The 26,642-nt window shown below is 42.9% G+C and overlaps 2 protein-coding genes across 3 annotated transcripts in view; one reads left to right on the plus strand and one right to left on the minus strand.

Moving 5' to 3' along the window:
• Positions 1 to 26,642, minus strand: part of nifk (nucleolar protein interacting with the FHA domain of MKI67) — a 40,222-nt gene that overhangs the window by 3,206 nt on the left and 10,374 nt on the right. Inside the window, exons 2-6 of the mRNA XM_067987129.1 lie at positions 10,487 to 10,885; positions 7,682 to 7,801; positions 3,433 to 3,541; positions 1,498 to 1,709; positions 790 to 855 (exon numbers count right to left, since the gene is read on the minus strand). Coding sequence (XP_067843230.1) covers positions 790 to 855; positions 1,498 to 1,709; positions 3,433 to 3,541; positions 7,682 to 7,801; positions 10,487 to 10,600 — 621 coding nt within the window. The 5' untranslated portion in view covers positions 10,601 to 10,885. The remainder of the gene's footprint in view (positions 1 to 789; positions 856 to 1,497; positions 1,710 to 3,432; positions 3,542 to 7,681; positions 7,802 to 10,486; positions 10,886 to 26,642) is intronic.
• Positions 23,469 to 26,642, plus strand: part of si:dkey-219c10.4 (high affinity cGMP-specific 3',5'-cyclic phosphodiesterase 9A) — a 95,596-nt gene continuing 92,422 nt past the window's right edge. For both annotated transcript variants that reach the window (XM_067987126.1, XM_067987127.1), the window contains exon 1: positions 23,469 to 23,734. In XM_067987126.1, coding sequence (XP_067843227.1) covers positions 23,644 to 23,734 — 91 coding nt within the window. In that variant the 5' untranslated portion in view covers positions 23,469 to 23,643. The remainder of the gene's footprint in view (positions 23,735 to 26,642) is intronic.

Genomic DNA, 26,642 nt, shown 5'->3' on the forward strand with positions numbered 1-26,642 from the left:
TTTGTTGCACTGCAGGCAGCATGTCCTATATCCTTCTGGGGTTCTGTCAGGCCTCAACTGTTGCATCTGGATTTTGGCAGTTGGGGTTGCGGGGGATACTGTTGTGTTTTTGGGGTGTGGAGGGGAAAGCAAGAGGAAAAGGAGCAGAGTTGGTGGTTTGCAAGAGAAATGGGATGCTCTTTGGTTTCAATTCAGCACCCCTGGGTGAACCTTAAACGCTGCTCGTGAGGGATCCTGTTCCAGAGACCAAGCTCAGCAATTTTATTGGTGTTCCAGCTGGGTCCTGCTTGCTGTCTGTCTGTTTCTTTCCTAATGGCACAGGAACGGAACATTCCAGTTGGACTTTGAGAGCTGACGCTTCCTGTTTGAAACAGTCAGATGGGATTGTGTTGAGTGTGGAAAGAATTGGTCAATGGAGAGCATGGACCCCAGATTTGTCAACTGGGTTGATAGAGGTGGGATCCCTAGAGTTTATATATTCACCATATTGTCTTGCAGGCCTTAAAGGAAGGCTGGAGAAGGAAGATCCATGCAACCTAGTGGGCATCAGGTACTGGGATCCTTCTGTGACTTTTTCCTAACACACACACACACAAAATTTCCTAACTCACTGCACCTGTGACTCCCATGACAATGGCAGTCATTAAATATGATGTATGCAACTAACCCCACCCTTTTTAAAGAAACAACTTCTAAATTCAAAGTTACATCAGTGCACTATAGAATGATACAGACACCAAGTAAATTCCAGTAACCAGATACAGTTTTTGGATGCACATTTCAGCTTACCTGACTATTTACGGTATCATTCATTTTTGTAGACACTTGTTTTTTCTTTTGAGGCAGCACTGCAGCCTGAAGGATAAGAAATAATAAAACCTTTCACACTCAGTCTTCAATCTTCTAAACTAAATATTCCTCAGTAGATCAACAAGTGTTGCAGTTTGAAGCTGCAATGCTGCAGGCTATTTCAAAAAAAATCTTTCTCCATTGATAAAGATCTTGGAAATCTTCATTTACATATGCTATATATGAGATTATCAAAACTGCAAAAAATGTGCTGAGATTATATTATCAAAGTCTGTGCAAAAAACATCTTCCTCATTTTCTGAACCCCCCCCCCTCCAAATGCATTCAATCTTTTCCAGGACACACCATCATAGCCATACCAACAAAATGAAAAGAAACCACTGAAAACAACCCTGTCTACAATAGGTTTAGAACTGATACATATCAATGAGAAGTTGCCAGACCAGGGAATTGTTCACTCCCAAATCGATCAAATTTAATGGATAAGTGAATAACAAAACACAAAAGATAGTAATGCGTTGCGATGAAGGAAATTACCAGTTTTCGCCTACCAAAATTGAAGGATTTGAGTAGAATGAAAAAAATACAACTGACAAACCTGGCAGCCAGCCATCTGATTTTGCAATAATCCAATAATGAAAGATTTAATAAATCACATGGATGATCAACTGCATTAAGTAAACTTACGAAACCAGGAAAGTCATAGTCAATTCCTTTTGCAGCAAGCCTTTTTCGTAACCGCCCTTCCTTCTCGAGAAGTCTCTTGGACATTATACTCTGTTCTTTCAGAGTTCGCTTCTTGTTGTAACGAGAAACAGCCGGGTGGGTAGGCTTCTTAAAAGTTGTGTCACTACCTTTAAAAAGTTGTGCATGTACTTTTTCTGGTGGAAGAATCTGACCTAAGTGGAAAAGAAAAATAGTATCTAAATGTATTCACTATATCCTTGGGTATGCAAATCTTAACAACTTGCATTTATGTAGCATTTTTAATATTGCAAAATGTACCAAAGTACTTCACAGAGACTTAATCAGAAATAAAATAACCCTTTTTCAAGTTTCTACACACTACTGCCCAGCTGTAAGGAAAGGCATAAGATCTGTTTCAGAGACTCTTGCCAATGTGTATGAAAGATACACAAATGTAACTGTAGAAACTCACCCCTCAGTTTTGCTTTCTTTGCCTGGTTTGTGGGGCGGGAGGGGGCGTGGTGCAGGGTTGAAGAGCGAAAGACACCACTTTCCACCACAGACCACCTCCTCCCCAAGACCACAAATTCATTGTATGAGGATATGGCCAGTACAGGCTTGCATCCTTCCCTTCAACAGCAAAATAATGCAGCTTTGATACTTAAACTTTGATGTGTCAAATATTTCAATATATCTAATTTTTGGCATGGGGCTAGTTCACGTAGCCAAAACTTTTGCCCATTCGATAATACATGTTGTACAGTTGTCAAATTCTCCACAAGCAAAGGTAGCATTGAATTAAGTAACAGTAAAAGTCTGTGCCACTGAAGTGAGCATGATTTTTCAGTCACCAGCAGTAGCACAAGTGCTTTCAAATAGGATGATTCGAAGTTCTTGAGGTGACTGATGGACCAACTCTCCAGAACCCAGTAAATTTGAATCACCCGATTTCAATATGTGCATGCTGCTGCTAACTCATCTTCCAGTCTGCCCGCCTCCACCATCTTTCCTCGGGAAACTGCTTTCAGTAGCTTGTCACCAGGGAGCAAATCAGCATCAGCTGGATCGTTAGCAGGTCCTTCCCAAATGTGCAGATCAACTCCAATGGAAAACAGCAGCTTCAACCTGATCTGAGTTTGCAGGCATAGCAAAGGTAGGAATGGGATCAATGCTGCAATTAATTTAGAAGTTGGATTACATTATATTACTGTCCAACATATTGTCATGGCGAGTTTTGCATTTTAACAGGCTCAGTGGCTACCTTTACAGATTTCACCAAATGGGAATTCGTTCAATCTTGTTTTATAAAAACCTTGATCTAATTTAAGTCAAAGTAGTCCCTTTAACTTCAACATATCAGCACTCCACTAATTCATCCCTTCTATAAAATTCAGCATTGAAACTTTAAAGATTTGGTACTGAGTCATACAATCCAAGTGGTTCCAAAGAGAGGAGCTATGTCTGGCCTCAGTGATCCAGGCTAAATCAGGGGTTTGGAGGGGTGGGGGGAAAGAGAAAGAGGGAAGGGGAAGGAGAAGGAGATGAAGTAACCAGAGTTCTTACTGCCAATTTAATGGCCCCACTAGAAAGCATACAAGTCACATATACTGCGTACATGGAGCGAGGACAGAATAAAATTCAACTGTTACCCCCCCCACCCCGCCCCAACCCTGCCGCGAATCATCATCCAGGCTTGCACATGAAGAATGACCACCTAGGTGAGGTACTGGAGAGTAGCTGATGCTTTTAGGATTGTACCCAAGTTGAATCAGTGCCTTTAAAAGGAACAGCAAATTTCTCATTATAGCCAGTGTTGCTATTTAGTCAAACTGATTTATTTCTGACAGTGAATACCCTCTCAATAACTCACCTCCACCAGTTTGCAGGATGTGTACATTAAAGCGCACTTTGAATTCTTTAGTGGCAAATACTCACATTTTAAGAGCCTTTCACCAAATAAGTAGTTGTTCATAGTTTCTGCAACAATTTTGGCAACTTCATCACACTCAAACTCCACAAAAGCATATCCTTTGCTGTTTCCAGTCTATACGTTTAAAATAAAATATATCAGATTCAATGGTAGCATAACCACAGCTTAAACACAAGCATATCATCTATGGTAAGAATTAGAAACTGTATCAGATGTTAGTTGCTTAGTTACTGTAAAATGATCTGATAGCATGTTAACAATAAGGTTATGCATTAATAGTTTATTCCAAGAATACATTTCAAACTCTCTTACACATTCAGAAAATTCCTAACCTAGAAAATTAGTCGTCTTTCTTGAAAAGGAAATCCCTTATAAACCCTACCCTCACCCTTCACAAACAGCATGCTTTAAAACCCAACTGAACTGATAAATGATCTGTTCCCAGATCTCTCCCACTGTCATTCCTTAAATGGAAGGTGCAACCCGAAACAACTTTTTTTTTTGAGAGGATCTTATGCGAGTAATCGAGACAAGGCTGTGTAATAACTAAAAAATGCACTTTAGGGAATTTGACTCTAAAGCCTGAAAAATTATAGTAGTGATGTAAACAAAAAGAAATTTGAGCACAAAAACAATTATCACTTTCTCCTGAAACCATGTGTTGGTATCAACAATTGTACAGTATTTTGGTTTAGATTTCCCAAACTAAATCACTGGCATAAACAACTCATTTCTAGATTTGCCCATTCAAAAAGCTTGAATCCTACAAGATAGAATAAAGTGCATTTACATGGATACAAAATGCTGCCACCTACTGTTTTATTCAAACTTCTGCATGTACCTTGTATAAATTTACCTGTCATTAGCTAATCAGAAAACATGGGAACCAAAATCCAGCTTTCCAACTGGATCTGTTTATTTTGTGAATGGATAACAAAGGTTTTGGAATTGGATGACAAATCGGCTTGGTTAATATTAAGACTGTCAAAAAGGTATCAATAGGAGAAGCAGCTAATTTTTTTGTAATTCATTCTCGGGATATGGACATTGTCGGCAAAGACAGCATTTACTTCCCATCCCTACTTGTCCTTGAGAAGATGGTGGTGGGCTTTTTTTTTGAACTGCTGTAGTCAGTGTGAAGATACTCCCAAAATGCGGTTAGGTAGGGTGCTTCAAGATTTTGACCCAGTGACGATGAAGGAACGGTGATATAATGTCCAAGTCACGATGGTGTGTAACTTGGAGGTGATGGCATTCCGATGCATCTGCTGCCCTTGTCTTTCTAAGCGGTGGAGGTCGTGGGTTTGGGAGGTGATGCCAAAGAAGCCTTGATGAGTTGCTGCAGTGCATTCTCTAGATAGTACACACTGCAGCCACGGTACGCCAGTGGTGGAGGGGGTGCCAATCAAACGGACTGCTTTGTCCTAGTTGGTGTTGAGCTTCTTGTGTGTTGCAGCTGCACCCATCCAGGCAAGTGGAGAGTATTCCATCACACTCCTGATTTGTGCCTCGTAGGAGGTAGAGGGGCTTTGAGAATTCAGGAGGTAGAATACCCAACTTCTGACGTGCTCATCGCATTTATAATTAAGGGTTGACCAGAGACACATATGCAGTTCCTTTTCAGGTTTGCACTTCAATATTTGCTGGAGGCTTTCACTCAAATCAATTCAGGAACATAAAGATAAATCTCTAATTCGTCTGCTCCAATTATCTCTTACTCTGCTTTTAAATTTATAGTCAAGATTTTGTACACTACTGCTCAGAACTGAATTAATTTATTGCTGCACCGTTTCTCATTTAAATACTACCAAATATCAGGATGCAATAGCCACTGTTTTGCTAATATTTAAACATGTTGTGTTAACAAATCTGATTGAATTCTTTGAGGAAGCGACAAGGAGGATTGATGAGGGTAGTGCAGTGGATGTTGTCTACATGGATTTTAGTAAGGCATTTGACAAGGTCACACGTGGCAGACTGGTCAGAAAGGTAAAAGCCCATGGGACACAGGGAAATGTGGCAAATTGGATCCAAAATTGGCTCAGTAACAGGAAACAAAGGGTAAAAGTCGATGGATGTCTTTGCGAATGGAAATCAGTTTCCAGTAGTGTGCCACAGGGCTCAGCGTTGGGTCCCTTGCTGTTTGAGGTATATATTAATGATTTGGACTTGAATGGAGGGGGCATGATTGGCAAATTTGCAAACACAAAAACTGGCCGTGTGGTTGATAGTAAAGAGGATAGCAGATATCCAAGAAGATATCAATGGGTTGGTGGAGTGAGCGGAAAAGTGGCAAATGGAGTTCAACCTAGAGAAGTGTGAGGTAATGCACTTAGGGAGGGCAAACAGTAAAAGGGGATATGCAGTAAACGGGAATATATTGAGAGGACTGGAGGAAGTGAGACCTTGGAGTGCATGTGCACAGGTCCCTGAAGGTGGCAGTACAGGTAGATAAGGTTGTGAAGAAGGCATACGGAATGCTCTCCGTTATTAGCCGAGGTGTACAATACAAAAGCAAGGATGTAATGATGGAACTCTATAAAACGCTGGTAAGGCCACAGCTGGAGTATTGTGCTCAGTTCTGGTCACCACATTACAGGAAGGGCGTAATTGCTCTGGAGAGAGGGCAGAGAAGATTTACAAGAACGTTGCCAGGGCTTGAAAATTGCAGCTGCAAGGAGAGATTAGATAGGCTGGGTTGTTTTCCTTGGAGCAGAGGCGGCTGAGGGGAGACTTGATTGAGGTGTACAAAATTATGAGGGTCCTAGATAGAGTAGACAGAAAGTACCTGTTTCCCCTAGCGGAGAGTTCAAGAACTAGAGGACATAGATTTAAGCTGATTGGCGGAAGGATTAGAGGGGACATGAGGAAAAACTTTTTTACCCAGAGGGTGGTGGGTGTATGGAATTCACTGCCCGAATTGGTGGTAGCGGCAGGGACCCTCAACTCTTAAAAAACTACCTGGACCTGCACCTAAAGCTGCCGGGCTACGGACCGGGAGCTGGAAGGTAGGATTGGAATGGGCACCTGGTTGTTCTTCGAGCCGGCACGGACACGATGGGCCGAATGGCCCCCTTCTGTATCTTTTCTATCGTTCTAACAATATTCAGCTATTAGCATCCAAATAGACACTTTAGTGAAGTATCTGGTTAAAATAACATTTGTACAGCACTAACTCCATACTAGACAAATTTATTTTTTCAAAATATTAATTTTTGGGTGCCCACATCCTGCCTCTCCTGAGATACAATCCCATGGATGACATCATTCGCTTGGTACTTTGCCAAAGTGGCCATTCTTCTCGTGTGAGCCTAGACATCGAATGCCAGCAAGCTGTTGGACTGTGGAGATATTGCAACGGTCAATCCTGCCCCACTTGACATCCACACATGCAATTTCCTGCACTCACTGGATAGTTTTTTTTTACGAGCAGGAACATTGGCTGATTTTTGGTTTCCCTCAACCAAGCACAAAGACAACTGTAGTGATCTGCCTCCAATGCTACCCCAACTGAGATTAGCTAACTCAGAATTAAACAGAGATTGAAGGTGGACCCTCCTTTTTGTTAAATATGGGTCTGTCTTTTACCAGATCAGTGGATTTTTGCAAGGGCATACCAGTGTATGGAAAATGGAATGCTTCCCCCCCTGCCCCCCTCCCCAATTTGGACATCAGGTGTCAGCATCAAGTACTGCCAAGTCAAGATAAAGCACAATGAAAGACAGAATAGTGCCTCTCTACCCCATCAGAATATCAAAAACTAACTTGATGCACTGCTAAGTAATCAAAATAAGAATTCTTGCTGCCAAGTTCAGGTCAGGTTTTAGGTGTCCCCAGCTATTAAAAAACCTCCCTCTATACTTTCCATCCATTTTTAAGTATTGTGCCTCACAAGAAAATGTCCATTTTGAACCAGAAATGTTGAACTTGGCTATATTTCCGAAGATATGAATTCTGATCAATGAAAACCCAATTTTCTCCACCTTATTCTTGGATCAGGATTTCTAGATATTTCAGATAATATCCTTGATACCATTAAAAAAAATTCACATCAATGTGAACAAAAGTAGAAACGTGATTAGACGAACATCCCACCTCTTGGTGACACTGGCCAGTAGATGTTCTAAAGAGCATTAGTTTAGAAATATTTTATGCTTCATCCAGGATTCTGCATAAATAGGGCTGAATGAAGTGTGACTTTGAATATTAAGAGTTTTATGCTATGAGATGTGTCCTACTGTACCTACTTATTACCTTTTTGCTGCGTGCAAGTCGAACTCTTAAAACGGTTCCAAATTGGGAGAAGTATTTCTTGATCTGAGGTTCAAAGAATCCATTGGGGATATGGCCCAAGTAAATTACACCTGAAGTCAACTTTCCAAACAGAGAGATATAAAGTTAGATTAGCATTCACATTTATTTTAATGGCATGTGATCAAATGTAAAACATAGAATAAACCCATACATGGTATTAAAAAGCAGCAAAATAATTTTCCATTAAATTCATTTTCAACTGCACTGCAAAAATGCCATACATCACAGGTGAAGTGCAGTAGATAACCACATGGGAATGGAAACATTTCAATCTGGTGCACTGGCCGCATACAGAATGACAGTAGTAGTGTTCACATGAAATAACGAGAGCAGCTTCAGCATCTCCTCGCCAGCAGGAAAATTTACATTTTTGAAAGAGTCAAATAAATTTAAGATAAACTTATTTTCCTCTATTAAAAGGGAATTTAAAAACCTCCCTCTATACTTTCCATCCATTTTTAAGTACTGTATTTATAGCCGTAGTTAGTGCTTCATTTATCCTAGCCACCACACACTTCCAAGGATTGCAAATGCCAAAGGAAATCTAAATGAAAATCAGGTAATAAAAATATTCTCTCAGATTTGACAATCTCACCATACCTCACACTTTGACATTGGGTGCAGCTTGCACCCAGTGTCATCACACCATTTCAGACGCAGGTTGATTACTGTGTTTGCAATTCTAAAGTGCTGACCTTAATGAAGGGGAGGAACTATGTAAGATTACCAGCATGGGTCTGAGTTCATAGTTTATGTTGACAATCCGGTGCCATACAGAGGATGTGCTGTATTGTTGGTAGTGCCATTCTCTGGATGAGACATTACACAGAGACCACATCTGTCAATTCTGGATGTTAAAGACTCAACAACACTACTTGAAGAGCAAAGAGCTCTCCTAGTGTTGTGGTCAAAATTCCTCCCTCAGCCAATATGAGCAGAAACAGATTAACTGGTCATTCATTTTATTGCTATTTGTGGGATCTTGCTGAGTGCAAAATAAAATAATGATACTTCAAAAGTAATTCACTGAATGTAAAGCCCTTTGAAATATTTCAGAGGCACGATAAAGATTTGTATATTGCCTTATCTAAAAGATAAAATCCCATATTCTACTCATCAAGACCACTTATTTCCAGCTTCATAAAATTGCCCACCTGCACCCCCACATCAGCTGCTCTGCTGCTAACACCCTTATAGATGCCTTTGTCAACAGATTCTAACACTTTCTTTACCGGCCTCCCAGCCTCCATAAACTGAAACTTGTCCAAAACACTACCGCATGTAGGGCACAAAGTCCTGTCCTCCAACACAACCAATTTAAAACCCTAGTATTTATCTATAAATCCCTTGTGTCCTTATCCTGCAGTAATTCTGCAATCCCCTTTAGCCCTATCCAAACATTGTGATTTTCTTACTCTGGCTTACTATAAATCCTCTCCCTTCCTTTGCCTCAGAGTCTTCAGCCACTGGGGCCTTCTCTGGAATTCCCTGCCTAAACCTCTCCACCTTCAAAACCTTTCCCTTTGACCAAGCATTCTGTCACTCTCCTAATCGCTCCCTTGCTGGCTCAGTGTCTATTTCCCTTATGTTTATTTTTGAAGGGCCTTGGGATGTTTCTTTACATTAAAAGCACTACAGAAAGCAAGTTGTTGTGTTTTGGCTATTTCGAAAAGAAAATATAAAACAGGATGCTACAGATGCACCACTTGCAATGCTACTGCTGGATATTAAGAAAATACAACAATTTACTAAAACAAAAACCTCACCATAACTAATGAGTTTGTTGCAGCAAGGCTGCAGCCTACACATTTGAGGGCCTTAATGCAATTGTCATACATCTCCGCCAGTCCAGATAGATAAAAAGAATATCAGTCCCTGGCATTAAGAAATAAAATATGGACTATTTGAATTGTATGGCAAATTAATAACATCCTACTTAAAACAGACAACTGGAATCAAACACAGATTGCAATTACAACACGCAAGTAAATAAAGGTACGTAAAGAGGTAACCATTGGGGAGAGCAAAAGTTTTTCTTTAAAAAGCTGCCTTTCAGTCGAATCCTAAAACTAACGTTGTTAAGGCAAGAAATCTGATTATAACGTTAGACAGATCAACCCATGGAGCCGATGATCCCAAGAGGGCAACTGTCAGGCGACTCTGATCAAAGGAGGATGGACAGACTGAAACAGGGCTCGGGCTCGGACCCCCGGCATCTCCCGGAAAGGGAATGTGCTGATCTGGGCCGAGGGCTGGGTCCTACCGGCAGCCCCATTGCTCGCAAATGACTATACGGGCCGCGCACACGAGGAGTGTGAATTAAGAATGATCCAGACGGTTAACCCCTAATGGAGCAGCGGGGCAGGGCCCGGGGGGTGGTCCGAGCGCGGCAGGGCCCCGGGGAGGAGGGGGTGGGTAGTCCGAGCGCAGCAGAGCCCGGGGGGGGGGGGGGGGGGTCCGAGAGCGGCAGGGCCCCAGGGAGGAGGGGGTCCGAGAGCGGCAGGGCCCCAGGGAGGAGGGGGTCCGAGAGCGGCAGGGCCCCGGGGAGGAGGAGGGGGTCCGAGAGCGGCAGGGCCCCGGGGAGGAGGAGGGGGTCCGAGAGCGGCAGGGCCCCGGGGAGGAGGAGGGGGGGGGTCCGAGCGCGGCAGGGCCCGGGGGGGGGGGTCCGAGCGCGGCTCAGCGCTCTCTCTCCCGCACGCTGCCCCAGGCCGTGTGTCGCAGAGCCCAAGCTCCCCATCCCCTCACCTTCGGCTGGTTCTTCATCCTTTGCATCTTTTGCTGAAAATCCTTCTGCAGTTTGGGGTCGAGCGACATCGACTGCGTGGCCCGGCCAGCAGGCCTGCTCCTCGCCTCAGCCATGCTCGCTCCCTCGTTACTCAGTCGGAAAATTCTGGAGCGACCAAACTCCAGCTGCTCGCGGTAACCACGCTGAAAGAGACGAGGATATTCCAAACCGGGGCAAGAGTGTCCAACCGTCCGCACTACGCCCCCTACAGGCCCGGAGGAACTCGGTTAGCGCATTCATTAAAAAGAAAGACTTGCATTTATGTCGCACTTTCCACGACCTCAGGACGTCCCAAAGCGCTTCACAGCACGCTTGAGGCTTTCCGCGACCGGTGGGCACCGCAGGGGCTGGAGTGCATCCTGGACAAGAATAATAAAATTATGATTTGAACTTGTTTTGGTTTTTCTTTTGGATTTTCACACATAAACACATCCCCCTTCTTATAAAAGGGGGGCCTAAAAACACAAAACAAAAGCGCTTCACAGCCAATGAAATACTTTTGAAGTGTAGTCACTGTTGTAATGTAGCGATTGTGATGCTACTGCCATGTAGCGCACACTAATCAAGTGTCGTCCAATGGATATCACCAACTAGGCACAAGCGTGGCCACAGCGACAACGTTTTAGCCACCTACTAATTTTAGTAGAAAACACCTTACATACACTCATACAATACAGGTAAATCAACTTCACATATTTACTTAACAAACATCTAGCATTGTTCAGTAACCAAGGAAGTAAAGCACTCACAACCATCAAAAACATTTGCACACTCTGCTTTTTATCATTTTAGCAACAAATACATAAAAAAGATAAAGTACACACCCATAGGCAGTGTGAATATGATCACATGACCAACGATCATTTTACTCATATTATTCATTTTTATTTACTAATCAGAAATGCAATTTGCTACATCAGGATTCCCAAATCACAACATGTGGCTAGTGGCTAATGTATTGAACAATGATGCTGTAATATATGCGTTATCCTATGCTGTTTTTCATGTTGACTGTTAAAAGATTTTATATTTGTGCTAGTCAATGCCATGAATCAATGAATGCTTATCAATCAACTAGACTTGTAGATGTTATACAATAGGACATCCTGTGTGCACGTGACAACATTACTTGAAATTTGTGGTGCACAGGGACAACCCTCCCCCACTCCTGGTCCAGGTCAGCATTCTCTTGGCAAATATGCATATTCCAAGTTGGGAGTAATGACCATAAAAACTTGCAGTACTGAGGGAGTGCTGCACTGACGGAAGTGCTGTCATTTGGATGAGCTGAGATGAGGTGCTATATAAATGCCAGTTGTTGTTGTTGAGATGTTAAACCAAAGTCCCGTCTGCCCTCTCAAGTGGATGTAAATGATCCCATGGCACTATTCAAAGAAGAGCAGGGGAATTCTCCTGATATCCATCAACCAATATCACCAAAACAGTTTGATTTCAGATGACATTAGAATCATAGAATGGTTACAGAACAGAAGGAGGCCATTCGGCCTGCCCAGCCTGTGCCAGTTCTCTGCAAAAGCAATCCAGCTAGTCCCACTCCTCCTTCCTGTCCCCATATCCCTGCAAATTTTTTCCCTTCAGTACTTATCCAATTCCCTTTTGAAAGCCACGATTGAATCTGCCTCCACCACCCTTTCAGGCAGTGCATTCCAGATCATAACCACTCGCTGTGTAAAAAAGGTTTTCCTCAGGTCGCCTTTGGTTCTTTTGCCAATCACCTTAAATCTGTGTCCTCTGGCTCTCGACCCTTCTGCCAATGAGAACAGTTTCTCTTTATCTACCCTGTCTAGACCCCTCATGATTTTGAACACCTCTATCAAATCTCTATTGCTTCCATAGACAGTGAAAAAGAGGAAGAGAACCACTATGTCAGAACATTACTTTAGCACAACAGTTGTAAACCATTTGTCATGAAGTGGTAGCTAAGGTCAACAACTATTACAAAAATACATACTGTGTTACTGCTACAATTCACTTGTTACATTACTATTTAATGATTTAGGCAGTTAAAGTTAGAATCAAAGTCTATTGTCATGTTCTCTGTTCAATTCCTGGGTATACTATAAACTTATCCAGATATCTGGGCAAGTGAAAACACTCTATGGAACATAGAGAGCTAAGGCTTTTCTATGAGAGTAGCTTGAAACCTGGAGGTTAAAAGGGTAAAGAATTTCAAAAACGTAAAAAAGGAGTTCCAGAGCGTAGGACCTAGATGGTTGAAAGCTTTGCTACCAAGTGAGAAATGCTAATGGGGGGAGTTGGGATGCACAAGAAGCTAGAGATAGAGGACTGGAACATATGGCAGGAAGAAGTTGTAGAGGTAAGATGGAGTGAGGTCATGGAGGGATTTCTACATTGGGATAAGGATTTTGACCTCAGCACATTAGGAGCCAGTGGAGGGTCAGGAGGACAGTAATGATGGGCGAATGGGGCTTAATGTAGAACTGGATGGGAATGGTGGAAATTTGGATGAGTTGGCACTTGTATTGTGAGGAGCTTGGGGGACTGGCAAAGCAACCAGTTTTACTAATGTCTATTTGAATTTCTTGTGAAATGTGACAGTTACTTTGAGGAAAGCTGCAGACTTTTGTCAGGCAAATTCATTGGCACAAAACTAGAACATTTGGGAAAAAAGGGGAATAAGCCAATTTCTCTATGCTCTCAATACTATGCATCAAACAACTCGTTCAAGGTTTTTTAAACGTTCCCCAATCGATGTCCAATGAACGAATGACTGAATTCTGGGGTATTGAGGGCGTAAGTGCAAGTCCCGTCACAATTCTCCACGCAGGTCTGCAAAGTCTCAGTGAGACAGGAAAGTCAGATGTTGTGGCGGTAGTTGACAAAATGAGCGGAATGTAATCAGTGCAAAATATAAACATGCACAACCTTAATCATTTCAATATGTTGACAATGTGTTTCACAGTTTTCTTTCATAAAGTTAAACTTTTGAAAGAAAGATCTAATAGACGGCAGTATGTGGATGACTTTTATCAAATGCATTACAAGATGTAAAACCAGTTGGGAACAATGTACTCAGTTTGCCTCCTGCAGGCGTGCCACACATTTCGTTCATTACCGTTCTTTGCGAAGCTAAAACCTTCAGGAAAACCACTAATTAATACACTAGGTGACGCTGTGCAAACAAATAGTTGTGGCGGGAAATCACAGTACAATATCAACAAAGTAAAGCAGCCTCTCATCTACTGGACATAGATTGAGTAAATAGGCATTTTTTTCGCTCACAATTAAAATAATGAGTGGTGCTGTGAACAGAAAGAACTGATCTTGCTTAGCTACCATTTGAGTTACTTAATTTCATACCTTTGTTCAATAATATTTCTTCCTTGAACTGCGGCTTCAAATAACGTTATGCGCGATACATTTTCCGATATAAGCCGACGCTTTTACTGCACAAGGCAAATTGCCTCAACAAATTGTTAAAATGTATCCTCGCTAATGTTTTGAGTGCATCGTGTCGATTATGTCGCCACATTAGACTGGTTTGCTTCCTGCAGCCTAGTTTATATTTTATGTATGTTGTGTATTTTGTTTTACATCTAGTATCACTAAATTATAGATATTTTAATCGGATTTTTTTTAAAAAAACGAACTACTTTTATTTGCCATGAGGATATAGAAAGATAAATAAAGCTTACTACATTGATTTGATGGATGGATGTGGGAAGAAGAGAGTGCATACTGTGCTAGATGTTACAAAGGCTGGAACAATGCTTTAGAGTATATTGAATATTACTGTGGGAGGTGTCGCTGGATATTACTAGGAATTCAACAGTGTTTAGTATGTGGTAGATATTACTTTCCTGGGAGAGTATATGGCGTGACTTAGATGTTACTGTGGTCAGGACTTTGGCCCAGATTTTCCTGTCAAAATAGTGGTGAGGCTAATGCCGCTCGCCGTTATTTATGCGCAAATGGTACGGCAACTTCAGATGAGGGGCCGATGCACGGTTAAACTCAAATATCGAAAAGTTGCTGTCCGAGTTGCGCTGCTCATCCGTTAGTTTTGCGAAAAACGGAATCTCACTGTCTGCCTCGGTAGATACGAACTAAACTCGTAACTACTTAAGACTTAACTGAACAGAAAATGTTCATTCCAGTCTAAGTACCCTTTTAACGATAAGTGTTAATTACTGCCATTCAACCTCTCTGGCACTGAAATTTACTATTACAAGTGTGGAGTCTTATTCCTTCAGATTTTAATTGCTCTTGGAGATTTTAAAAATTTAAAATTTAAAATTAAATTTTTTTTTTACTTTTCCTTTCTGCCTCTTTTTTCTCTCTCACTTAATCCAATCTTTCTTTCCCTCTAGTTCTTTCTCTGTACCTGATTTGACATTGAATTCACCCACTCTAATTTACACTCCCTTCTCGATCCTTGCGCTGTTTTTTTTCAAAAAATATACTTAATTCATAAAATTTGCAACAATGCATTCAATACAGTTGTCATATCTCATTCCAAACGTACACAATACAGATTTTGCAATTTGCAGGTTACATCAAGTACAGTTCAATGAACACATTGGACATAATTACAGTTCATGACACTCTAGGGTGTCTCATTGCATCACAATCAATTCAGGTGATTCATTACAGATTCATTACAGGTACATTACATTTCATTACATCAATTTGAATTTTACATTCTGCCCGAGGGGTTTTTCCCTGATTTCAGCCCCTCGGTATACAATGGCGGGAAGGCTCTAAATGGTTGCCTTTCCCCACAGAGCCTTTGCGGCAGCCGCACCCATCCTCAGTGCGTCCCTCAGCACGTAGTCCTGGACCTTGGAATGTGCCAGTCTGCAACACTTGGTCGAGGACAGCTCCTTGTACTGGAAGACCAGCAAGTTTCGGGCAGACCAAAGGGCATCTTTCACCGAGTTGGTGGTCTTCCAGCAGCAGTTGATGTCCGTCTCGGTGTGTGTCCCCGGGAACAGCCCGTAGAGCACAGAATCCTGTGTTACGGAACTGCTTGGGACGAACCTGGACAGATACCACTGCATTTCTCTCCAAACCTTCTTTGCAAAGGCACCTTGCGCTGTTAATTTCATAATTCTTCAATCTGATTGGTTAAAGAGATAAACAGCTGCTTGCCCTGTTTACTCAGGTCCCAGATGCCCTGGTTCCCTCACTGCGACATTATCAGCTTGCACTTTCAGCAACTTGCCATGCAAAAAATTTAAAAACCTGAATGTACAAGGGCAAGTCTAACTAATGGCAGACACCATTAGATGCCCTGCTACAGCAAATTAGGGCCCAGTGTGTTTTCTGTGTTACTACGGCAGGCAATATGAATGTGTATGTTAGGTATTACAATAGCTAGCTGAGTATATGGTGCTACTATGACTGGGACAATGTTGGGTATGGCTGGGGAGTGAGTGTATGGTGTGTGAGGAATGTAACTATGGCTCACATAGTGTTTAGTATTTGTTGGATATTATTACGAGTGGGGGATTGAATGGAGTGTACTAGATGTCACTATTGTTGGGGAGTTCTTGCTGTCTTTGGGATGTTGCAATAATTGGGGGAGCACATGGTCTCTTGCTTGATGTTACTATGACCGGGGCACTGCATGTTTCTGCAGCTGGAAAAGTGCTTGTATGTGTGGAACACTAGTATCCACATGAGAGAGTATAATATCTATTGGATGTTAGTGTGTATGGTGCAACAGATGGTGAATGTTGGAATTATATGAAAGTGTTATACAATTAACATTATGGTTCTTGGGAAGCTGTCTATTGGATGTTACTGTGTTTGGGACAGTACTTGGTCCCTGGTGAATGTTACTGTCAATAGGTGAATACTTATTGTGTGCTAGTTGTTACCAACACTATTTGATGAGTGCTGGTTATTACTATGATTAGGAAAGTATATGGTGTATGTACTGGATGTTACTATCATTAGGAACCTATATGGTGTGTACTGGATGTTACTATGATTAGGAAAGTATATGGTGTGTGTACTGGATGTTATTATGATTAGGAAAGTATATGGTGTGTGTACCGGATGTTACTATGGTTAGCAAAGTATATAGAATCATAGAATCATAGAAGTTACAACATGGAAACAGGCCCTTCGGCCCAACATGTCCATGTCGCCCAGTTTATACCACTAAGCTAGTCCCAATTGCCTGCACTTGGCCCATATCCCTCTATACCCATCTTACCCATGTAACTGTCCAAATGCTTTTTAAAAGACAAAATTGTACCCGCCTCTACTACTGCCTCTGGCAGCTCGTTCCAGACACTCACCACCCTTTGAGTGAAAAAATTGCCCCTCTGGACCCTTTTGTATCTCTCCCCTCTCACCTTAAATCTATGCCCCCTCGTTATAGACTCCCCTACCTTTGGGAAAAGATTTTGACTGTCGACCTTATCTATGCCCCTCATTATTTTATAGACTTCTATAAGATCACCCCTTAACCTCCTACTCTCCAGGGAAAAAAGTCCCAGTCTGTCTAACCTCTCCCTGTAAGTCAAACCATCAAGTCCCGGTAGCATCCTAGTAAATCTTTTCTGCACTCTTTCTAGTTTAATAATATCCTTTCTATAATAGGGTGACCAGAACTGTACACAGTACTCCAAGTGTGGCCTCACCAATGCCCTGTACAACTTCAACAAGACATCCCAACTCCTGCATTCAATGTTCTGACCAATGAAACCAAGCATGCCGAATGCCTTCTTCACCACCCTATCCACCTGTGACTCCACTTTCAAGGAGCTATGAATCTGTACTCCCAGATCTCTTTGTTCTATAACTCTCCCCAACGCCCTACCATTAACGGAGTAGGTCCTGGCCCGATTCGATCTACCAAAATGCATCACCTCACATTTATCTAAATTAAACTCCATCTGCCATTCATCGGCCCACTGGCCCAATTGATCAAGATCCCGTTGCAATCCCAGATAACCTTCTTCACTGTCCACAATGCCACCAATCTTGGTGTCATCTGCAAACTTACTAACCATGCCTCCTAAATTCTCATCCAAATCATTAATATAAATAACAAATAACAGCGGACCCAGCACCGATCCCTGAGGCACACCGCTGGACACAGGCATCCAGTTTGAAAAACAACCCTCTACAACCACCCTCTGTCTTCTGTCGTCAAGCCAATTTTGTATCCAATTGGCTACCTCACCTTGGATCCCATGAGATTTAACCTTATGTAACAACCTACCATGCGGTACCTTGTCAAATGCTTTGCTGAAGTCCATGTAGACCACGTCTACTGCACAGCCCTCATCTATCTTCTTGGTTACCCCTTCAAAAAACTCAATCAAATTCGTGAGACATGATTTTCCTCTCACAAAACCATGCTGACTGTTCCTAATTAGTCCCTGCCTCTCCAAATGCCTGTAGATCCTGTCCCTCAGAATACCCTCTAACAACTTACCCACTACAGATGTCAGGCTCACTGGTCTGTAGTTCCCAGGCTTTTCCCTGCCGCCCTTCTTAAACAAAGGCACAACATTTGCTACCCTCCAATCTTCAGGCACCTCACCTGTAGCGGTGGATGATTCAAATATCTCTGCTAGGGGACCCGCAATTTCCTCCCTAACCTCCCATAACGTCCTGGGATACATTTCATCAGGTCCCGGAGATTTATCTACCTTGATGCGCGTTAAGACTTCCAGCACCTCCCTCTCTGTAATATGTACACTCCTCAAGACATCACTATTTATTTCCCCAAGTTCCCTAACATCCATGCCTTTCTCAACCGTAAATACCGATGTGAAATATTCATTCAGGATCTCACCCATTTCTTGTGGTTCCGCACATAGATGACCTTGTTGATCCTTAAGAGGCCCTACTCTCTCCCTAGTTACCCTTTTGCCCTTTATGTATTTGTAGAAGCTCTTTGGATTCACCTTTGCCTGATCTGCCAAAGCAATCTCATATCCCCTTTTTGCCCTCCTGATTTCTCTCTTAACTCTACTCCGGCAATCTCTATACTCTTCAAGGGATCCACTTGATCCCAGCTGCCTATGCATGTCATATGCCTCCTTCTTCTTTTTGGCTAGTGCCTCAATCTCCCGAGTCATCCAAGGTTCCCTACTTCTACCAGCCTTGCCCTTCACTTTATAAGGAATGTGCTTACCCTGAACCCTGGTTAACACACTTTTGAAAGCCTCCCACTTACCAGACGTCCCTTTGCCTGCCAACAGACTCTCCCAATCAACTTCTGAAAGTTCCTGTCTAATACCATCAAAATTGGCCTTTCCCCAATTTAGAATTTTAACTTTTGGGCCAGACCTATCCTTCTCCATAGCTATCTTAAAACTAATGGAATTATGATCACTGGTCCCAAAGTGATCCCTCACTAACACTTCTGTCACCTGCCCTTCCTTATTTCCCAAGAGGAGGTCAAGTTTTGCCCCCTCTCTAGTCGGGCCATCCACATACTGAATGAGAAATTCCTCCTGAATACACTCAACAAATTTCTCTCCATCCAAGCCCCTAATGCTATGGCTGTCCCAGTCAATGTTGGGAAAGTTAAAGTCCCCTACTATTACCACCCTATTTTTCTTGCAGCTGTCTGTAATCTCCTTACATATTTGCTCCTCAATTTCCCGTTGACTATTTGGGGGTCTGTAGTACAATCCTATCAAAGTGATCTCTCCCTTCTTATTTTTCAGTTCTACCCATATGGATTCAGTGGGCGAACCCTCGGATATATCCCCTCTCACTACTGCCGTGATGTTCTCCCTAATCAAGAACGCAACTCCCCCTCCTCTCTTACTGCCTGCTCTATCTTTCCTATAGCATCTGTACCCTGGAACATTGAGCTGCCAGTCCTGCCCCTCCCTTAGCCATGTTTCAGTAATAGCTATAACATCCCAGTCCCATGTACCCATCCATGCCCTGAGTTCATCTGCCTTGCCCATCAGACTTCTTGCATTGAAATAAATGCAGTTTAATCTAGCCTTCCCTTGGTCTTTGCCCTGCTTTCTCAGACCATCTGTCCGGTCATGTTCTGTACACTCTCCCTTACTGCCTTTTGTTTCTGTCACCACTTTATTTCCCACTGACTTCCTGCATCGGTTCCCATCCCCCTGCCACATTAGTTTAAACCCTCCCCAACAGCACTGGCAAACACTCCCCCTAGGACATTGGTTCCAGTCCTGCCCAGATGCAGACCGTCCAATTTGTACTGGTCCCACCTCCCCCAGAACCGGTTCCAATGGCCCAGGAATTTGAATCCCTCCCTCTTGCACCATCTCTCAAGCCACGTATTCATCTTAGCTATCCTGTCATTCCTACTCTGACTAGCCCGTGGCACTGGTAGCAATCCTGAGATTACTACCTTTGAGGTCCTACTCTTTAGTTTAACTCCTAACTCCCTAAATTCAGCTTGTAGGACCTCATCCTGTTTTTTACCTATATCATTGGTGCCTACATGCACCACGACAACTGGCTGTTCACCCTCCCCCTCCAGAATGTCCTGCAGCCGCTCCGAGACATCCTTGACCCTTGCACCAGGGAGGCAACATACCATCCTGGAGTCTCGGTTGCGTCCGCAGAAACGCCTGTCTATTCCCCTTACAATCGAGTCCCCTATCACTATAGCTCTGCCACTCTTTTTCCTGCCCTCCTGTGCAGCAGAGCCAGCCACGGTGCCATGAACCTGGCCACTGCCACCTTCCCCTGGTGAGCCATCTCCCCCAACAGTATCCAAAACGGTATACCTGTTTTGGAGGAAGATGACCGCAGGGGACCCCTGCACTGCCTTCCTACTCTTCCTCTGTCTGTTGGTCACCCATTCACTATCTCCCTCAGTAATTTTTATCTGCGGTGTGACCAACTCATTGAACGTGCTGTCCACGACTTTCTCAGCATCGCGGATGCTCCAAAGTGAGTCCATCCGCAGCTCCAGAGCCGTCAAGCAGTCAAACAATAGCTGCAGCTGGACACACTTCCCGCAGGTGAAGGAATCAGGGATACAGGAAGGAGCCCTGAATTCCCACATCTCACAAGAGGAACATGACACGGCTCTGGGATCTCCTGCCATGACTTAACCCTTAAGTTAGCTTAACAACAACTGCAATGTCAAGAGAAAAAAAAAGAAAAACTACTTACCACTCCCTTTAAGGAGTTTACTCCTTTAAATTGTTCTCAATTTAGAGAATGTTAACTACACTAGGTGTGTATACTGGATGTTACTATGATTGGGAAAATATATGCTGACAGGTACTATGGCTAGGACAGTGTTTGCTGTGTGTTGTATATTACCATGGCTGGGGGGGCAGGGGGGGGAGGGGCGCGGTTGTTCGTTAGATTTTTACTGTAGATGTTTGTGTAGATATTTGGGTGTCCAGTATGTGTTCTGTACGTTGGATGTAAATGACTTGATATTTGGTATTAATGCTTGGATGTTTGGCATCTCTAGTGAGTTTTCGCATGCAGTTATATTTCCACTTCTCAGTCACTCTGAAGCAGTCTCCATTTTGCAGTAACACTGTGGTTGAACTGTATTGCATGAGTGGCTGGGCTTATATGTACTGGATTGGGTGTATATATATGAGTGGCTGGATTTGTGTGTGTTAAATGTATTGTGTGATTAGCTAGGTTTGTGTGTGTTTTTTAAAATTCATTCATGGGATATGGGCGTCGCTGGTGAGGCCAGCATTTATTGCGCATCCCTAATTGCCCTTGAGAAGGTGGTGGTGAGCCGCCTTCTTGAACCGCTGCAGTCCGTGTGGTGAAGGTTCTCCCACAGTACTGTTAGGAAGGGAGTTCCAGGATTTTGACCCAGCGACGATGAAGGAACACGGATATATTTCCAATTCGGTTGGTGTGTGACTTGGAGGGGAACGTGCAGGTGGTGTTTTTCCCATGTGCCTGCTGCTCTTGTCCTTCTAGGTGGTAGAGGTCGCGGGTTTGGTAGGTGCTGTCGAAGAAGCCTTGGTGATTTGCTGCAGTGCATCCTGTGGATGGTACACACTGCAGCCACAGTGCTCCAGTGGTGAAGAGAGTGAATGTTTATGGTGGTGGATGGGGTGCCAATCAAGCGGGCTGCTTTGTCCTGGATGGTGTTGAGCTTCTTGAGTGTTGTTGGAGCTGCACTCATCCAGGCAAGTGGAGAGTATTCCATCACACTCCTGACTTGTGCCTTGTAGATGGTGGAAAGGTTTTGGGGAGTCTGGAGGTGAGTCACTCGCCACAGAATACCCAGCCTCTGACCTGCTCTTGTAGCAACAGTATTTATATGGCTGGTCCAGTTAAGTTTCTGGTCAATGTATTGGGTGTATATGAGTGGCTGTGTTTTGCCTATTTCCAACCTCCCTTTCCTCTCTAAAGTCCTTGAATGTGTTGTCTCCTCCAAAATCTGTGCCCATCTTTCCTGCTAGTCCATGAATGAACCCCTCCAATCAGATTTCTGACCCGTCACAGCACTGAAATGGGCCTTATCAAAGTCACAAATGACATCATATGTGACTGTGTCCGCGGTAAACTATTCCTCCTTGTCCTTCTTGATCTGTGTGCAGCCTTTGACATGGTTGACCACACTATCCTCATCCAATGCCACGCCCCATCATCCAGCTGGGTGAGTCTGCCCTCACCTGGTTCCATTCCTATCTATCTACTTGTAGCCAGAGAATCACCTGCAATGGCTTCTCCTCCCACTCCTGCACCGTTAACTCTGGAGTCCCCCAAGGATCTATCCTTGGCCCCCTTCTATTTATCATCTTTATGCTGCCCCTCGTTGACATAATCCAAAAACATGTCAGGTTCCACATGTAAGCTGACATCAACCAGCTCTATCTCACCATCACCTCTCTCAACAGCCCCCCCACCGCCTCTGATTTGTCACGCTGCTTGTCCGACAGCCAGTACTGGATGAACAGAAATTTCCTCCAACTAAATATTGGGAAGATTGGAGCCCTTGTGTTCGGTCCCCGCCACAAACTCCATTCCCTAGCCACCGACTCTATCCCTCTCCCTGGCCATTATCTGAGGCTGAACCAGACCGTTCGCAACCTTGCCATCCTATTTGACCCAGAGATGAGCTTTTGACCCCATATTCATTCTACCTCCATAACATCGCCTGTCTCTGCCCCTGCCTCAGCTCATCTGCTGCTGGTACCCTCATCCATACCATTGCTACCTCTAGACTCGACTATTGCAATGCTCTCCTGGCCGGCCTCCCACCTTGCACCCTCCGTAAACTTGAGCTCATCCAAAACTCTGCTGCCTGTATCCTAACTTGCACCAAGTCCCGTTCTCCCATCATCCCTATGCTTGTTGACCTACATTGGCTCCCGGTCTGGCAAAGCCTCAATTTTAAATTTCTCATCCTTGTTTTCAAATCCCTCCATGGCCTCGGCCCTCCCTATCTCTGTCACCTCCTCCAGCCTACTATCCTCCGAGATCTCTGCTTCTCCTCCAATTCTGGCCTCTTACGCATCCCCGATTTTAATCGCTCCACCATTGGCGGCAGTGTCTTCAGCTGCCTAGGCCCCAAACTCTGGAATTCCCTCCCTCAATCTCTCAGCCTCTCTACCCCTCTGCTCCTTTGAGAAGTTCCTTAAAACCTACCTCTTTGTCCAAGCTTTTGGTCACCTGTCCTAATATCTCCTTATGTGGCTTAGTGTCAATTTTTTTTGATAATTGCTCCTGTGAAGCGCCTTGGGACGTGTTACTACATTAAAGGCGCTATATAAATGCAAATTGTTGTTCTTATTCTGTGTTATTGTGTAAGTGGCTAGGTTTGTGCGTGTTAAATGTATTGTGTGAGTAGTTGGGTTTGTATGTGCAGGATTGAGTGTATATGAGTGGCTGGGTCTGTGCGTGTTAGACATGTTGTGTGAGTGCCTGGGTGTTTCGTGTGCTGGGGTTGTTTTCTGTTCTCTCTGTATCACATGCTCCGCACTCTTTGTTTAAATCCCAGTACTGTAGGTGAATGTGTTGCTTGTGTTGGTGACACTCATCTGACTGTCTGGCTACCGAGCGCACGCCTCATTCCGTCATCTCCCCGCATTTGCCGATAGACTCACGTTTCCAGCCAGCGGCGAGCAATCTGCTGCATATTATCATAACGTTTGATTTGAGATTCTTTCCCCGTCTCAGACTGACAATGGCTACAACGAAAATCATTTATTTTGTTGTGGGCGGCAGACCCGAACAAGCGGAATTCCCCGGCGATTGCCCAGCCCAAGATGTGAAAGGTAGGAGAAGTTTAACTTGGGTGAAACCTGATGAATTCGGTTCTTGCGCGGTGTGGGAAAGTTGGTGTCAGCGACCAAATTCCCTAACAGGACGTGGTTGTGGTTCGTGTTTTATCAGGAAGCAGAGGAATCAGCTGATCTATGAAATAGACGTTACCACATTCTGGTAAAGTTATGCTGGTCAGATCAGTATCAGGCACAAACTTCAGCAAGTCCTATAACAGACCCTCCCGTATTAATGCAGCAATCTGTGTGAATTGCAGGCAATGATTTAAAAAGCAGATCGTTTTTTTAACTTCTCGTCATTTCCTTCACGGATACAAATTGCAACGGTTTATTTTTTTAATGTAATTTTTGAATCGTTTTCAATGTGATCAGCAATTTTATTGGCACACCGATGGTTATTTTACCAGTGCTGTCAACAGTTTACACATGTACAACCAGACATGACTGAATTAAAGGAGCAGCGTCATCATAAAAAAGTGTTTGACAACCTTTTATTTACAATCACACGATCCAAAGACAGAAGTCACATTGAAGTGCAGGCCATCATCCCAATGAAGATGTTGTACGATTCCTGTATATCTTCACCCTCCCTACAATAAAGGTTTGTCCAACACGCTTTCATGAAGACATCGACCCTTTATTGCCAATTGTCACGTCAGTCAAAGATTCCGATGTTTAGAGATCTTTGCATACTAAGAAGTTTAAGGCGAGTATTTTATAAAGTACATTCCTCATGCTAATCGATTCGTTTTCACTCTATTGAAAATAGCTTTATTTTTTTTAAAGGAACAGGATTGGGAAGGTAAAATGTGATGTAGAATATGTTGGGAGGAATCCCTTTTTTGTCCCATGTGCAGCAAAATCAGACGGACTTTCTTTCCAAAGTGGTTTACAATTTTACGACACGGTGCACAGAAGAAATCGTCGCCCGTTATTTTTTACAAATACAATCACACACAGTGAGGTCGTTGGGCCTTCCACAATAAATTATCTTAATATTAAGACAAACCCAGATTAAACCAACACACTTAATAGTTTGTTCTATAATGTCTATTGCCAAGCCTAAAACAAAACATTAAACAAATAACTATTTCATGAGGAAACAAGGTAGTACAACAAATTCATTCATGTTGACTTCAAGAAAGCTAGAACAAACAAATTACATAGGAATTGCTAGACCAAGAAAGATCAAGGCCCATCTAGTTCACCTTCTCTCATCCTGGCAGTCCCGTGATACAATGATAATACAGTTGTTGACTAACCATAGCAATCAATCTCTATCAATTAGTCTACAACAGACCTAGAAATGACACGAGGAAAACACCAGTGGTGGAAAGTTTTGGGAACCAGAGTTCCAACCTCACTTGTTCCCCCAAGTATGCTATGTCTCAAATTACTCAAATTGGTATGTATATGTATAAATTGGTTTGTAAACAGATGTATGCTTGAGATTCTTAAAAAAAATTGAAACCACAAGGATGCTGGTTCTCATCTGCAAGCTACCAAATGGTGAGTTTCAAATCTACTCAGGATGTTGACGGAAAATGCTGAATAGCGATGAAGGAAGAGAAATCACAGGATAAATTAATTTATTGTTCCACCTTTCAGTGAGATCAACGACAACAGTGACATCGACCCATCCTTTGGTTGTGTAAAGAGGTGCAAGAAACTTTATAAATCAGATGGGAAAATGAAATAAAAACGTAAAAATGGTTTCGAACTGCCAATTTGTATTAATAAATTAGTACACTTAAACTGTATAATTATAAAATATTATGGCTAAAATAGGCAACCTGTAAAATAGTGTATTAATACTTTCACAGATGAATTTGTGGAGAACATCCAAACTTTAAAGCTGTTTGACAAAAACATGAAGGTTCACCATGAAGGAAAATATTTTGCAGTTAGCTGGTTGCTTGACGTACAGGTATTAAGTCCTGCAGAATCACCCGTAACCCAATCCTCATCGACAGTAATGGTAATCGTACAATTGCAGTACTACTGGTGAGGTACTGAGCAATGAGGCATAGTTCAAAAAACAAGTTTAACATTTTGAACTGTAACTCAAATGCCCTTTTTATACTACAATATGGAAAATAAATCATTGCATGTTTTTCATTTTTTTTCTTTCATACCAAAGATGTAGGCAGCACATTTAGAATTGTACACTGTCCTTACACATCCGGCCACCACTGATCCTACACGCACTGGAACACACATTCCAGATGGGAAGGGACATGGTCTCCACAGTGTTAAATTTTATATAGTTCTTTTTGTTTAGTTTTAGAATTAAAAAAAATAATTAATAGATTTTTAATCTTTAAAAAAACTTATCGGAAAGTAGTGAACATTGGAGTTTATCCCTATGGGTTGATGGGCCGAATGGCCTCCTTTCGTGCCGTAACCATTCTATGATTCATCAGATCAACTCGCTCATCGCTTTCCGAAAAAACTACCTGAACAGTCATCGACTGGGACTGAGAAAGTTACTTATTGATGATTAATCAAAAAGTTAACTCCTGTCCCTTATTACTGGCAAGCTTTCAGAGCTTCATTTTTTTTAATTCAACGTTTTCCTTTACTCTCGCCTTCTCCACCAGCACTACCTGCCATTACTTCACTTCTCCTTCAGCTCAGAGGGCAAGAGGATTGTGCAGAGCTCCACCTTATGACCAACATCAGTGCTGATCCATGATCATCTGGCAGAGGGAGTAATTTTGCAAGCTTTCTCCTCGCCCCCCCCCCCCACCGACAGAGTGCGCTGTTGCTATAAAGTGAACCATCTGAAATAGGAAATATTAGAAATACACAGCATGTCCATCAGAATTTGAGAAGATACAAAATGGGTTAATATTTAAGGTGCAAACCTTTCATCAGATTTGTCCGTTTTTTCATTTGCTTC

The sequence above is a fragment of the Heptranchias perlo genome, chromosome 7, assembly GCF_035084215.1.
Source record: "Heptranchias perlo isolate sHepPer1 chromosome 7, sHepPer1.hap1, whole genome shotgun sequence".
In the NCBI taxonomy this organism is placed as follows: Eukaryota; Metazoa; Chordata; class Chondrichthyes; order Hexanchiformes; family Hexanchidae; genus Heptranchias; species Heptranchias perlo.